The sequence below is a fragment of the Gossypium arboreum genome, chromosome 10 (assembly GCF_025698485.1).
Source record: "Gossypium arboreum isolate Shixiya-1 chromosome 10, ASM2569848v2, whole genome shotgun sequence".
In the NCBI taxonomy this organism is placed as follows: Eukaryota; Viridiplantae; Streptophyta; class Magnoliopsida; order Malvales; family Malvaceae; genus Gossypium; species Gossypium arboreum.
In genome coordinates, this window is record NC_069079.1 from 102,694,698 (window position 1) to 102,710,259 (window position 15,562).

Sequence of the window (15,562 nt, forward strand, 5' to 3'; positions counted from 1 at the left end):
ATAAGAAAAGTGTTATAATTTGGTGGCCAATTGTTTATTTAAGCCAATTTTAAAGGAATTTTTATTTTTATTAATTTTATATGAAAACAAACTAAATTGATAAAAATAATAAAAGTTAAAGAATTAAATTTGTTATTATATTGATTAGAAAAGTGCTACCGTTAGTCAATTAATAGTTGAATGAAGAAAATATTTCAAAAATACCTTTTGAAGTAAAAAGAAAAAGACAAACAAAAACTTGTGGATAATTAAATAACTATTACTCTAGTTTACCTTAGCCATCAACAACTCAAAGTCCATTTTAATCGGATTTCATACATCCATTTACGTACTTCAGAGTTTGTACATTACATCATATATACATTCTTCTCATGCAAATGCAATAGTGTCAACAAAAGATTATCTTCTTAAATTTATTTAGAAAATGAGTAGACTCAAATAAATTGAAGATAGTTTTTATCGTATCGTTTGTAAAAATTTAGAATAATAACAAAATAAATATTAAAGTAACTCGTAACTTTTATATATTACTCCAAAAGACATAATTAGTACATTACCAATAAGATAACGTACATACTCACTAAGAAGATCTTATACAGTAGAGCTCAATACATCCTACTGTAAATTAGACCTGAAATCTATACTCTCATGCATCTAATTTATGTGACTACATATATATGTTTTAGACGTTATATGTGACTACATATATGTGTATATGTATGAGTATATTATAATCACAACTTTATTAGTGTCTTAGCATGCAAGTTAGTGAATTAATTTTGGGATTAAACCCAAAGGCCTCCAACTCGTCTAAGCATTGGAATTAGGGATCGACTAAGATGAAGACTCATGATCTCATTAGCTCCACCAACTAGTTCACCACCAATGAAGACAGCCGGAACGGAAGGATTACAACCGAGCCTCAAGAGAGCTTGTTCAATTTCACGTCCTCCGGAGATTTCATCGAGCTCGTGTATAGCAGGGTTAACCCCGAAATCGTAGAAAAGGGTTTTGATGGTGTGGGACATGCAACACGAACTCTTGCTGAATATCACCACCGGCTTCTCGGATGCCAACTTTGTCACCCTCTCCATTCGATAATGTGGGAAACAATGCCAAATGATAGGTAAGGAGAGTAGAAGAAATGATAGCTAGGGTTTTGAAAGTTAAAAGGCTAATAAGAGCTGGATGTTGGTTGAGATTGTGAGGTGCTTTGAATGCTCAACAGGCGCTGGTATTTATAGGGTTTTGTGAGGAACGTGGCGTTTGGTCGGCAAGAAAATAAAGTTATTATTATTTTTTTTATGGAAAATGAAAAGGAAAACATGAGAGAAATGTTGGATTAGATCATAAGTGAAAGCGATAAAAGGATTTCAGCATTGGAATTGAAAAAAGAAGTGCACCATCACGAATCACCCTAAAAAAGCATGTTTTTTTTTATCACCGCACAAAGAAAATATTTTATTACGAATGAACAAGATATTAAAGAATTGTCCATATGTACAATCATGATTATTGACACAAGCCTTTTTCACATAAAAAAAGGAATCTTTTTCTTTATATACGGAATACGTGAAATATTTTTTTTTTGTATACAGAATACAAATCTTTTGTACGGTGAAGCATTATTCTTAATATTAATAATTTTCACCACATCATTTCTTTGTTGATTTAATTCAAATACTCTATCACATTATCTTCAAAACAGTAATCTTTTTTATAAAAACACTGCCCTTTATATATACATTAACATTTTGGATTTGTCATAAATCTTAAAAATTCATTATTATTCACATAACTTTTCATAAATTTATTGGATATTTTCATGGAAAGCTTGAATTAGATCACTAAAGTTGAAATTCTTTAAAATCTATACTATATTTTTCTTTAATGTTCATATAATTCATATATTAGGGTCTGAATTTATGTGGAGCTGTTCCTATCAAGGAGGCATATAATGAGTTGGAAAAAAGCAGTTTGATTTCTCCAATTGGGACCTTTTATTTCTTTTCTTGTTTGTCTCTTTCTTGTTGCTACCACAATCTCCAAATTTGAACTTGAAGTTTATTTAGTGTTAGATTTTAGATTTTCTCTCTCCCTCTCTCTCACACACATATATAATATTGTCTTCACTGGTCGATTTTTTTAATAAAAGTAAAATGAATATATTCTTTTAAATATCGAATCAAACAATATTTTTGCAAACTCTAAAAAGGATTGGAGGTTTAAATGATATATTATTCATAAGTTGCTTGAGTTAGATTTGTAAAAAATTTAAATTTAATTTGGTAATTATTGAGCAAATCTTAAACTCAAGTACATTGAACTATTGATCAAGCCAAATTTGGGCTTAATAATACTAGATTCTATTACTCGCAAGCCTTTTGAATATTTCATTTTTAATATTATTTTAACGTTTTATAATATTAAATTAAGTTATTGCCATTAATATATTATTAATCCTAAGATTAGTTACCCAGTAAAGCTCAAACTTGAATACATATGAGCTTAATTGAGTTTGAATAAAAAAAAAAAAAAAAAACCTAATTGAACTTGAAGACTTCATTACATCTCAAGTTGAACAAACCTAAAAATAGATAATCGATTCAACTTTTTGAATTAAACTCGAATTCAACTTTACTAATATTCGAGTTCAGCTCTTCATTACATAACATATAAAACAATTATCCAGAAATTTCTTTTGTGTGGAGAGATTTTTGGATCTCACTCGTCACTTCCAGTATCACACAGTTATTATTTATTATTTGTTTTTCCAATAAAAGTGGTCGTACGTAGATAGCGAAGGAAACATAGATAAATGCCCTAATTAAGGTCATGAGGTCCTAAATTTTATCCATTCTAAATATATTTTTATTTTTCCATATAAAATAAATATGGAACAGAATCTATGGTCGATCAGATCAGTATGGTTGATAAAGATAATTAATCAGCTCCCACTATTCCTTCCTAAATATTCATCAACATTTATAGACATATATTCTAAAAAAAACCCCATCATCGTCGTCCAAAAGAATAAGAAAGTTTCTTCACTTTATTTTCCATTGGAATCTTGTTTTTTATTTATAATGTAAAAGTATACGTATTTCGTACATATACTTATATACTTTTTTACGATAAGTAATTTTCATGTCAAGGTAATGTTCTTCCTGCCACGTAAACATAACCTAAAAAACATATATACCACACACACACACATACATAATAGCGACCCAATTGGAAGGCCAAGAGCCATATTTTTTAAGGGCGGTTTATTTCATTTAATGAGATTTATAGTTAAAACAGACCAAACTTCACAATTATTCGTCATAGTTTAGTCATATGCACAATATAAACAATCTTTAATTAGTAAAAGAATACCTCATGGTAAAAGTATCATGGTATTAAAAATTAGATTGTATTTTATCCTTTTTACTTTAAAAAAATGAGAAAATTAATTCAGTACATTAGATCAAAGAGCACTTTGATCATTCTGTTAAAAAAATCATTCATTTATGCTATTACAAATTGGTTATTGTACGTCAGTATGATGTACACATGGTATGTCACTATCTAGTTATTCGTCAACCATACCAACTTTTGACATTGCAAATGGATGAAATTTTTAATAAAAAAGACCAATTTTCTCTTTAATCTAGTCTACAAGGATTAGTTTGCCACTTTTTAGTAGAAGGAACAAAATGTAATCTGAAGCTTCTATAGTACTTTTACTCATATTATATATTAAACTATTTAATGTTAAACACAATATAACATTTTAGACATAACATATTACGTATATGATATGATATATGTTTGAGAAATTTGAAACATTACATTTTTATTTGTAAGCATGTATTATCATATTTTGTGGATAGTTGAGATTAATGTATATATATTAATGATGGTAGTTTATGTGCGTGGATGATAAGACGAGAGACAGATCGAATAAGGACCACGATTTGGGTAAAGAATGTCAACTTTTATAGGTGCACACACACACACACACACAAAAAGAACATAATTATATAAAGAGAATGCAATGCATGCGAGGACGGATCGTGGCATATTATATTATTGGGTTTTGGAATATCGAGGTACAAAGCATCTTACAACTTTAAACACCATTAAAAGATATAAAATAATACGAAAAATAATAAAAATATAAAATAATATCAATTTATAAATAAACCAAGATTTATATTACATAAATTATTAATACATCAAAATTTATATGGATATATATAATATTTTAAATATGATTATAACACTTACTATACGTGGATATATCAGTATAGGCATTGTACAACTTGCTGCTCTTTTTCTCTTTTATTTTGTGTTCTTTTTTCCTCTTACGATGAAAAAGAGTGAAATCATACATATTTAGCTTTGTCTATAACTTTAGTAGATACAGAAAACCATAAAGAATACCTCTCCATCCAAAACCCAAAAGCAAAAAAGAAAAATTATTCTCCCAAATTTGTTTGGCACCTTTCATTTACCCAACAATATATGCATATATATTCTTTAGGATTATGCAAAACTTTCACATGATTTTTCTTTAATCAAGTTTAATATTTAATTATTTGGATTTAAATTGAGAATTTGTTGATTTTGTCTTTTAGGTACTAAATTGAATAAAAAAGTTAAGGTGTCAAATTAGGAAAAAAGTATAAATTTTAGGTACTAAATTGAATAAAAAAGATTAGGTGCCAAATTAAGAAAAAGTGTCAAGTTTAGGTGTCAATTTAAGAAAAAGTATCAAGTTCAAGTACTAAATTGGATTGAAAAAAGCTTCGATACTAAATTAGAAAAAAATGTCAAGTTCAGATATCAAATGTTATATTAAACCTAAATTAAAATATGGATACCAAAATTTGGTTGTGCAGTTTGAAAACTTCCTACATTTGTGGGGGCTTACCCAAATAGTAATCTACTATAAACTTACAAGTACAAGATGTAATTTAAGTCCAACTTACTCAACTAATTGTAGCCTCACTCCTATACTCAATCTAAATCACTCTCCTTATTATGTCTTTCCTTATTATGTCTTTCCTCATGCAAGCTTAGTTGTAAATTGATCAACAAGAACTATTTCTATTTACTTACAAAAAAAAATGCACAAAACTAAGTTCCTCACTTGAACAAAATAAGTGCTCTCTTATTTTTGTACATAGAGCAATGACAAACCTTCACTTAAATAGACTTTTAATAAATTTCTACAGTACACCTAATGTCAATCACTATCTCCTCCAAAATAGCCTTCAATATAGTCTAAAATATAGAATATAGTGATAGAGATCTTCTAGTTATGAGATGCCAACCAAATATGGCTAGTAGCATTGGTTTGCTAGATGCACATTAAGTTGCAACTAGAGTTGCATATGGCCTATATACTTGGTACTAACAATCTCCCCTTTTGGCATTTTCGAAAAAAAACTGAGCAAGACATATATATATATATAAGGTACAAGTGAATATCTACTCAACACTCCTCTTTAATCCATCCATACAACTATTAATAAAAAATTATGACCTCAATCGTTAATGCAAGATAGTAGAGGCATAAACAATGAACATACATAATATTAAAAATATTATAGCAAAAATAAGGATATTTCATTAAGAACATGCCATAAAATAAAAGTATCACGTATTAAAGCAAACTATCATCTGAACTAAACAAATAAGTAGGAAAAAAATAATAATAAAGAGCTTCACCAGGTAGCAAAAACCAACCAATAGCTTGTAATATACTTCTCCCACTATCTCATTATTTCTCATTCTTTCACTTCTTTTGCTAAGATATAAAGGCATTAGATTCCTCCAGCAAGCAAAAAAACCTTGTAGCAAAGAGTATGAGTCCTCTAATGATTAAGAAGCTTCGGCTGTATCTCATGATGTTGGATGTTTTTATCGAGACATGCTTATTCTTCATCTAAGTGCTCAATAAGTCTAGCATGACCAACATTCAACACGCCACCAAATGTTGATCTAGTTGCAACTAAGGGAGGTTCGTCATTTTCATCAGTATCAACAACTGATGCATCTAATTTAGTATGAGTTACCATTTTTCCATTTCTGGGAATATTTCAATTCTCATAAAGTAGCTTATACACCTCAACCTTCTCCACTCTATCTTTATTTTGTTTAAAGAGAATTTGGAAAATGAGTGATGGAAGGGAAATGCATACATGGTGTTTTTGGTTTCTACATACTTATCAATATCATTAAAAATCATCTGACCAAGATTAAAAGGGTTAAATAAAACTACCTTGAATAATGACGCAACCATCCTCTTATTCACCACCATGCTTTGTTCGTTAGGGAGCCAATTTTTGGTTGTGATGGCCTATAGAGTAGCATAAGTTGGTTCAAGTTTAGACTATATGGTTCAAGTTTAGACTATATAGTTCAAACATTTTTGGTAAGTTGAGCAGTCAGGAATTGTTGGATATTTGATGAAGAAAGAAATAAAACAGAAGGCAAAATAAAAAATAAAAAAATGGAGAGATCAAATTGTAATAAACTATTTCATTACTTAAACAACTATTACAAAGTTTACATGGACAAGTATCCTTAAATAAATTAATAAAAATAATAAAATAATTATAGCTTGATTAATCTTGGAACTTGATTAATTCAACTTGCTTTTTAATTAGTTGATTTCAGTCTAATCAGCAACCAAAAAAATTATAAAAAATTGTCACTGTTTCGGTGTAAGTTGGCAAGTTGTAGAGTAAAGGCTCGCATATGTAAGCTCACATAACATAGCTCGCACTTTTGGAGACTTTGTAACTTTGATAAGCTCGCAGTCTTAGTGAGCTCGCACATTTGATGAGCTAGCAATTTTGGGTGAGCTCGAAGCTTTGTAGAGCTCGCGCATTTGGTGAGCTCACAGTCTTGCGATTTGGGTTTGGCAATGCATGGATGGTCACTTCGCAACACTCCTCCTTGGCCTCTATGTTGCGGACCCCAATATCACAACGCATCTTTTCAAACTTCATCTTCCCAAGAGGTTTTGTTAGAATGTTAGCCAATTGATCTTTCAAATTGCAGTGAACCAAAGTTACTTTCTTGGCTTGTTCCACTTCTTTCACAAAATGGTACTTGATTTGGAAGTGTTTTGTTCCTCCATAGAGCATTAGATTTTTTGTAATTGCAACAACAAATTGTTTATCACACTTAATCTCTATTGCTTCTTCTTGTTTTAAATTAAAATCAGATAGCTTGGTTTACAGCAGTTATGGTTGCAACATATTTAGCTTCAACAGTTGACTTTGCGACAGTTTCTTGCTTCTATGACAACAAAACACACTTGATCCTAGAGTGAAGAAATAACCTGAGGTACTCTTCATATCTTCAGTAGACCTAACCTAATCAATTTCTAAATACCTATGTAGTTTGACGTTTCCAATTTTCATAAACTTTACTCTATGGCTTAAAGATCCTTTTATGTATCGTAGAACCTTTTTTGCTATTGTGTAGTGGTTCGCGTTGCAGCAATGCATGTACCTTAACAACAGACTTACAGCGAACATTATGTCAGGTCTGGATGCATTCAAATAAAGCAGGCCTCCAACCAAGCTTATATAGCTTGTTTTATCAACCCTTTCAACATCTTCATTGTTGATGAGCTTCCTTTTGCGATGGAGGTTCTCGTTGATTTACATTTCTCCATGCTATATCTTTGTAGAATTTTCATCGTGAATCATTTTTGGTTTATGAAAATTGTACCAAGAGCTTGATTCACCTCCAGACTGAGGAAGTATGTCATTTCACCTAAATCTGACATTTCAAACTTCACTTGCATTTATTCCTTAAATTGAATCACTAGTTCGTTGTTGCTACCAACCACAAGTAAATCATCAACATATAATAAAGTAATGAGAAGTATTTCATTACCGGTTTCTTTACATATAATGTGGGTTTGCTGATGTTTCTTTCAAAACCCATCTTTGTCAGATGATTGTCGATTTTTTCATACCACATCATTGGTGCTTGCTTTAATCCATATAGTGCTTTGTCAATTTATACAACTTGGCTTCACACCTAGGTAATGCGAACCCTTGAGGTTGCTCAACATAAATTCCTTTCTTCATAAATCCATTTAGAAAGGCTGACTTTACATCCATTTGATGTATCCTTTAACCCTTTTGAGTTACAAAAGTTAGTAGCAACCTTATGGTGTCTTACCTCACAACAAAGGCAAAGGTTTTTGTGAAATCCACTCCATATTGTTGGCTAAACCCTTTTATAACCAACCTGACTTTATATTTGTTAACCGATCCATTAGGGTTCATCTTGGTTCTGAACACCCATTTAACTCCAATCACTTTCTTGCGAGTTGGTCTATCTAGAAGCTCCCTGGAACGACAAAAATGTGCAAGTGTACACAATCGCAACAAGTAATAAAGTGACAAGTAAATGTCAAGTTATCGTACCCACAGGGACTGTGAAAATAATTATTTATGAATGCAATTTAAAACACTTTGGTGAACAAAAAAAAAATTGTTTTGAAAAGGGTGATTAAGAAAAAATAGATTTTAACATAAATAAAAATAAAAGTTCTAATGCACGATTTCAAAATGTGATTTAATCAAGATGACATAATTGTGTTGGATTAATTACATTTCTTTAACTTAGAATTATTAAACTCATGTTTATGTTGTTACGAATAAATTCACGGCAACTCGGTAATTTGTTAACTTATGAACATACTCACCTATACAAATCCATTCATCTCTTAACATATCCCTATGTCAATTCAAACAATTAAACAGATTTTAATAAGTAAGCATGTTATTGCACAAACATACTCATTAAATTGAACTAATCTCTTGCATATTCCTATGTCAATTCAAACGATTAATTAAATCTAATAAGAACATGAAAGACTATGTAAGGTAACAAGGTATCCTTACCTTTAAACAATTTAATAACAATAATCTTGTAAGTTGTGCAGGGTAAGTGTATCGCCAAATACATTGCTAATTTAACCTTCAGCTACCTTAGACAAATAAATATGCACTGATTAAGTACTGAGTCCATTAATTACAACTTCAATCTGTTTAAAAAATTAATTCATTAGTTACCTAGCAATTGTAATGCAAGAATAAATTAGTCATGATTTTACTTAATCAAGCATCTTGCTGAGGCCTATAATAACATAAACACAATTTTAATAATTTAAGCAAATGAAATGCAATCAAACCAACACAAATTAAATTCAAGCTAAGCTGATTAAATTAACCATTCCGAAAACATAAATATTCATAGATATATTCATCTTAACAACAACAAAAATTAAAGAGATAGGGAACAAGAATCAAATCTGGTGTTTCCCCGTGGGTTGACTAGTTTGCTCTGTCTTCGTTCTCTGTTGTCCTTGCCGATCAGGGCTACTATGAACAGTTCAATGTTGCTCCAAAATGGATGATGAATGCCCCTTTTCCAAGAGGAGAAATCGGCAAGAGAGCTAGGGACTTTGAATGAGAAAATGAGAGGAGAAAGTGAGAGAGGAGAGAAGAGATGTGAATGAATGAGGGATACTTTGAATTATCAGCCAAGGGGGGTTTTCATAGCTGAATGTGACAGCTAAAATCTGCTAAAAATAGCAGCCAAAGATTCACCCCTTGGCTGGCCACCTATGTGGCAAAGTTGATGGCTTCAAATTTGCTAAATATGGCTTGGGGCAAATCTACAAAGCCACCACTTGTGGAGGGGTTGATTTGCAATTTGAACTAGCCTTCAAGGGCCTCTTTGCATTTTAAATAATCAGCTAATGAGCTGGATTGGGTCAGCACTTGGACGGTTTTGGGCTGTCCTTTTCTTGGCCCGTTCAGTTTACTCGGTTTGGTTCAATCGGACCACTTTTTCATAATTAATTAATAATAATTTATTAACCCAAATTAAATTGGATATAAATTAAAATTAATTATATTATGAATAAATACATATAATTTTGGACCATCTTAGGCTGGAAATTAATTTTCCTTGGTACTTCAAATTGCTTCTAGGTTTTGTGCTTCTAGCAGTGTCTACCAAGCCCTTTTTCACCCTTTGTGCAATTCTGTCAAAAATAACCAAAATTAATCAAAATTAATTATAAAATTAATTAAAGTTAAACATGTTCATAATTTAAGTACCATTTAATTATTTTATAATAATTAATTATTTTTCGACAAGAATTTAATAAAACTCGCATGAATTTAAGTTAAAAAGGGTATGAAAAAGTGTATAACTTTTTGTGTTTCCACACCCCCAAACTTAATTCATTGCCCGTCCCAAGTAATGCATGAATTTTGAAAAGAATTTCTTGGAAACACCTTTGAAAAATTATTTCAGAACAACATTTTTCTTCAAAATTATGAATGTAATATACTTATGCTCAAAGACAAGAAATTTGATAATTATGCTACTTAAGTATACATATTGTTCAAATTAATCTCAACAACTACTATGATAGCAAAAATTAGACTAGATGCTTCCTAATAAAGTCATGTTAAACCTTACCAATGTAATTTTATTCCCTTATTCAAGACCAAGCTGCAACCATTAAGTTTAACTTATGTCTTCATATGTTGTATATAGCAATTTCTCTCCACTAATGTAGGTAGCATTGGAACTTCGAATCAATAGGTCTTAAACAAGGTTGTAACGTGGCTGGGCTTAGGGTAGGTAGAAGATAGATAATTTTTAGGCTAAAAACCCTAGACTCATCTTGCATCAGACCTTCAAAACAATTACCTTCAATACATCAACTTTCTTTGCTTTCACATGTTCTTTTGTACATCTTATTTTAAGAACTCATGCTCTTTTTTCTTTTTTTTTTCTCTTTTTTTTTTAAATCGAGCATTTTACTGAATGTACTACAATTTTAGAGCATTCGACACTTCTTTTCAACTCCCTCAAACTTATTGTTTAAAGAATACTTTGAATAGTATTGAGTCTAGTGTTTGGGACAATTTTAAGATAGTTAAGAGAAAAGTTATGGCTAAATTTGCAAGGGTTCAAACAAAATTAGGCTATATAGTCTGAAAGTTCGATTTTCAAAGGATAAAAAATTTCATCATGGTTGGCTTGAAAGGCTTAAACGGTCCAAACAAAAGTTGCCTAAATCATTTTTAATGTTCCATGCTTCTTAGGATTTCGCCTTAAGAAACTACTAAGTCAATTATAAAGACTTAAACTTTCATACATGCCTAACTTTCGTAAGGAACTAAAAATTTAAGGTACGATTTGCATGCTTTATTAAAAATACATTCATATCATTATTAAACTAACATAATAATTTATTGAAATAATAGAACTTTATTTATCTTGAAGTTTAGCATACTTCAAAAATTTCAAATTATTAAACAAAATATATCCTAATTATAATTAAAAGAAAATTTATTCTGAGTGGAAATAATTTAAATTTTTGGTCCCCCTACTTAAAATGAACAATTTCCTCATTGTTTAAAGTGAATAGATACTATACACCAGGTAGGATTTTGAGAAAAGAGGAGGTGAGTCAATGTGACTGCTTAAGTACCAAGCTCTCTCTAAACCCAATGCTAGACATGTATATATCTATTGCCACACTTTATACTTTGTAATTTGTTCAAATTTTATTTATGATTTTCCTCTCTTATTTTATTAGGCAAGAATAAAAATTCCTAATTAACTTAATCCTAAAATAACCTAAAAACACAAATAAAATAAAGTCCAGATCCTCCCTTTTTTTTTATTTGCAGATCCTTCCGAATTCGACTCATCTTTTGCTCCATCATTATAGCCTTTGCATGAATCGCTTTGCTCCTTCTTCGATAATGGACTCCATGGTTGAAATATGAAATCTGGAAACTCAGGCACAAAAATAAATGGGTCATTGTAAATTTTCTTAAGAGCACTTCTCATCGAGTCATCCCTTATTTTTGAGTATCTCCAGTAAGATTGTTGCTGCCATTGCATATGCTGCATTATGTCCATCAACTTTGATAACTCATCTCTAAGATCTAGGCTAGGCAGTTGAGCTCTAAACATTGAAGTTTTGTCATCAAGTTCAACTTCTGGTTCTATTGGTTCCACCTTATCAAGGACTTCAGTTGATTGCACTTGCTCGATCTCTATGGGACCTTCTTCCTCTTTTTCGGGATCTTCACTTTTTTCAATTCGCTGCTGTAGAACAAAATCTCCAGCTATTCGGTAGAGGTCCTAATCTATGATTGTGCCCTGGCTATACCCTGTCTTCTTTATGTTTGCAAGAATTTTAGCTTTTAAGCACAGAATTGTTATCGTAAAGGGGAAGTTAGCTGGGCCAGAGCATCTAACAGCACAATTTTGCATTTCTCTCAGGATGATTTTTCCTACATCAATGGTATTTCTAGTTAAAATTGAGTATAATAAGACCATTTGCTCTAATGAAATTGTAATCCCATGCGAACTAGGCATAAGGCTAAAACGGATGAAATAGAACCATATCTTTGAAAGAGTGGTGTCAAATATTCCCTTCGACAAGTGTGGATTCCTTGCTTTAACATAGTCCACTTAGAATCTGGAGCTGTAAGTTCCTCGAGAATTTCTTGCAAATTTTCAGGCTCTTAATTCCGCGAACTGGAACTTCTGTTAACTAGCTTGAGGTTAAATTCGCACAGAATTTGCGCACTAACTTCTCATCCACACTAGGTCTCTTCTCACAAAACAATTCCCAATTGAGGGCTTCAGTAACTTGACGAATATGTGCCATAAAGTATTTGTAGTTGCTCTCTTTCAATGTAAAGCCTTTCTCTGGATGCATCTGTTGATTTTTGAAGATACTATCGAATCTTTCTTTGGCTTCTTCACAATGGCTCTTGTTTTGTGTTTCATCAATTTGGGCGCAGGCGCGTGTTCTCTTGCGAGACATGATTAACGTGAACAAAAGATGGGAAAAATTATTTTCTCAAAAATTTAATTAATAAAAATTATTAATGATTCAATAAATTGAAAAATTAAATATTAGAATAAAATTAAAATTTAAGAGAAAATTCAGTCTTACCACCTTTTTTTAAGAACTCTTAAAAAAATAGTTAGAAAGCAAAAGAGGTCGATTTAAGGTAGGTTGGAGGATTTAGCTAAGTATGGGTGAAGGTGTGTGCCGCTCGGGAGTTGGAACGCTACTAGGTGTGCGGGTGGAAGGGCGCGGGAGCTGGGCTGGGTGTGCGAGTAGCACGTGGAGCCTCGTCGAGCAGGCTTGGTGCAGTGCTAAGCAGAGTCGGGACACTACTGGCGGTGGGGCTAAGCGACAAGCCGAGCAGGCCCGACGCTCAAGGCCTTCGATGGGTCTGGCTTGCATGAGGTCTTGGGCGTATCTTGGCCATTCTTTGGGTGATGTTGTGGCTAGGAGCTTGAGGCACTTAAGGGATTTGGTGCTTTAGGGTTTTGAGTGATAAATGAATTGAGGGAAGTAAGGGTGGAATTTATAGTGAGAGTAGTAGGAATTAGAGTAGAATTCTTAGTATAATTTAACAATTAAAAAGAAATTCTAATTCTAATTCTACTCAAAGTTAACAACAATTAATAACCAAATACATGCCTATTAAATTATTAATGCTATTAATTTATTAAAACAATATTAAAATTAAACTAATCCTAATTTCATGCTAAGTTGATAAAATTAATATATCAATTATAATAGATATAATAAAGATTATCATCTTATTATTATTTGTAATTTTTTATTTAAAACATTTAATCTAGATGCCTTCTAAAAAATATACAAAAAGAGGCACCTAATTTTTATTATTTACTGAAAAGTGTGACCAAATTTTAAAAATAATTTAATTAAGTCCCTAGATTTAAGGAAGATTTGAAATTGAGTTGCAATTTAAAACTTGGATCAAAATTGACCTTTTATTTGAAAAATAAAAAATTTAATTTTCTATTTAGGGAATAATTTCTCAAAAAATTATGTTAAAATCAATTCCCAGGAAAGATTAGAGGGGTCACAAGCGGTCCCACTTAAGTTCCAATCTCCTAGATGGAATTTATTTAAACATATTAATCTTGAAAATATACCCTAAATCATTTATTAAAAAAGAAAAATAAGAAAATTTAAACATCCGACAAGATGAATGAAATTTGATTCTGTTCAATTTTATCTCCCTAGTAATATTTTAGACACTGAGCATTAACTTGAAAATTACCTCCCTTACCTTGGAGTTCAACAACTCTGTATGGATAGACGCGATGAATCATAAATGGATCAAACCAACGTGATTTTAGTTTACCTGGAAAGAACCTTAATCTGGAATTAAATAACAAGACTTGCTGACCTACTTCAAATTCTCGAACTCGAATGTGCTTGTCATGCCATTTCTTAAGTCTTTCCTTGAGTAATTTGGCATTTTCGTATGTGAACATTCGGAATTCCTCTAGCTCATTGAGTTGGAACATCCATTTTTCTTTAGCATGCTTAAGATCCACGTTGAGTTGTTGAAGGGCCCAGTAAGCTTTGTGCTCTAACTCCAATGGCAGATGACAGGCTTTCCCAAAGACCAACCTGTAGGGGGACATCCCTAAAGGTGTCTTGTATGTTGTTCTGTAAGCCCATAAAGCATCATCCAGTCTTTTGGACCAATCTCGTCGGTTCGGGCAAACTACCTTCTCAAGTATGCCTTTGATCTCCTTGTTTGCCAGTTTAGGTTGCCCATTCGTCTGCAGATGGTAAGCTGAAGTGACCTTGTGTTTCATTCCATGTTTATCTAATAACCATTTCAACCACTTGTTCACAAAATGGGACCCTTCATCACTGATGATGGCCTTTGGGGTTCCAAACCTTGTGAACACATGTTTCTGCAAAAACTTCATCACAACCTTATCATCGTTTGTTGGATAGGCTTCAGCCTCAATCTACTTAGACACGTAGTCTACAACTACCAAGATGTACTTGTGACCAAAAGACGGAGGGAAAGGACAGAGAAAATCAATACCCCAAGCATCGAATTATTATATCTCAATGATATTTGTTCGAGGCATCTCATTTCTGTTGGTGACATTTCCAACCCTTTGACATCGATCACAACTCTTTACATAAGCATATGTGTCCTTGAATAGTGTTGGCCAAAAGAATCCTGCTTACAATACTTTGGCCGCAGTACAAGTATTTCCAAAGTGTCCCCCACTTGGAGCTGAGTGATAATGGTATAGAATCTTTTGTATTTCATTTTCTACCACACATCTCCTAATCATTTGATCTGCGCACTTTTTAAACAAATATGGCTCTTCCCAGAAATAGTATTTCACATCGTGAAGAAACTTTTTCTTTTGATGATACGTCTTATCAATCGGCATCAAACCACAAGCTAAAAAGTTAGCAATATCAGCAAACCAAGGGGTATTATGGACATGATTTACCTTCAGTATGTGTTCATCTAGAAACGTCTCTCGAATTGGTATAAGAGGAGAGTTCCCTTCTTGTAGCTCCAATCTAGACAAGTAGTCTTCTACTTGATTTTCTACTCCCTTTCGATCTTGAATTTTTAGATCGAACTCTTGAAGTAGAAGCACCTATCGGATCAACCTCGGCTTAGTGTCTTTCTTG

General features: G+C 32.0%; 1 protein-coding gene across 1 annotated transcript; it reads right to left on the reverse strand.

Moving 5' to 3' along the window:
* Positions 1–501: 501 nt before the first annotated feature.
* On the reverse strand, positions 502–1,214 carry LOC108487886 (monothiol glutaredoxin-S2-like). The gene has a single exon (XM_017792227.2). It carries the CDS (start codon positions 1,092–1,094, stop codon positions 786–788), a length of 309 nt encoding a protein of 102 aa, XP_017647716.1. The 5' UTR covers positions 1,095–1,214; the 3' UTR covers positions 502–785.
* Between the last annotated feature and the right edge of the window lie 14,348 nt (positions 1,215–15,562).

Excerpts from the sequence above, each read along its gene's own strand:
- LOC108487886 (XM_017792227.2), bottom strand. The coding sequence starts at position 1,094 with ATGGAGAGGGTGACAAAGTTGGCATCCGAGAAGCCGGTGGTGATATTC.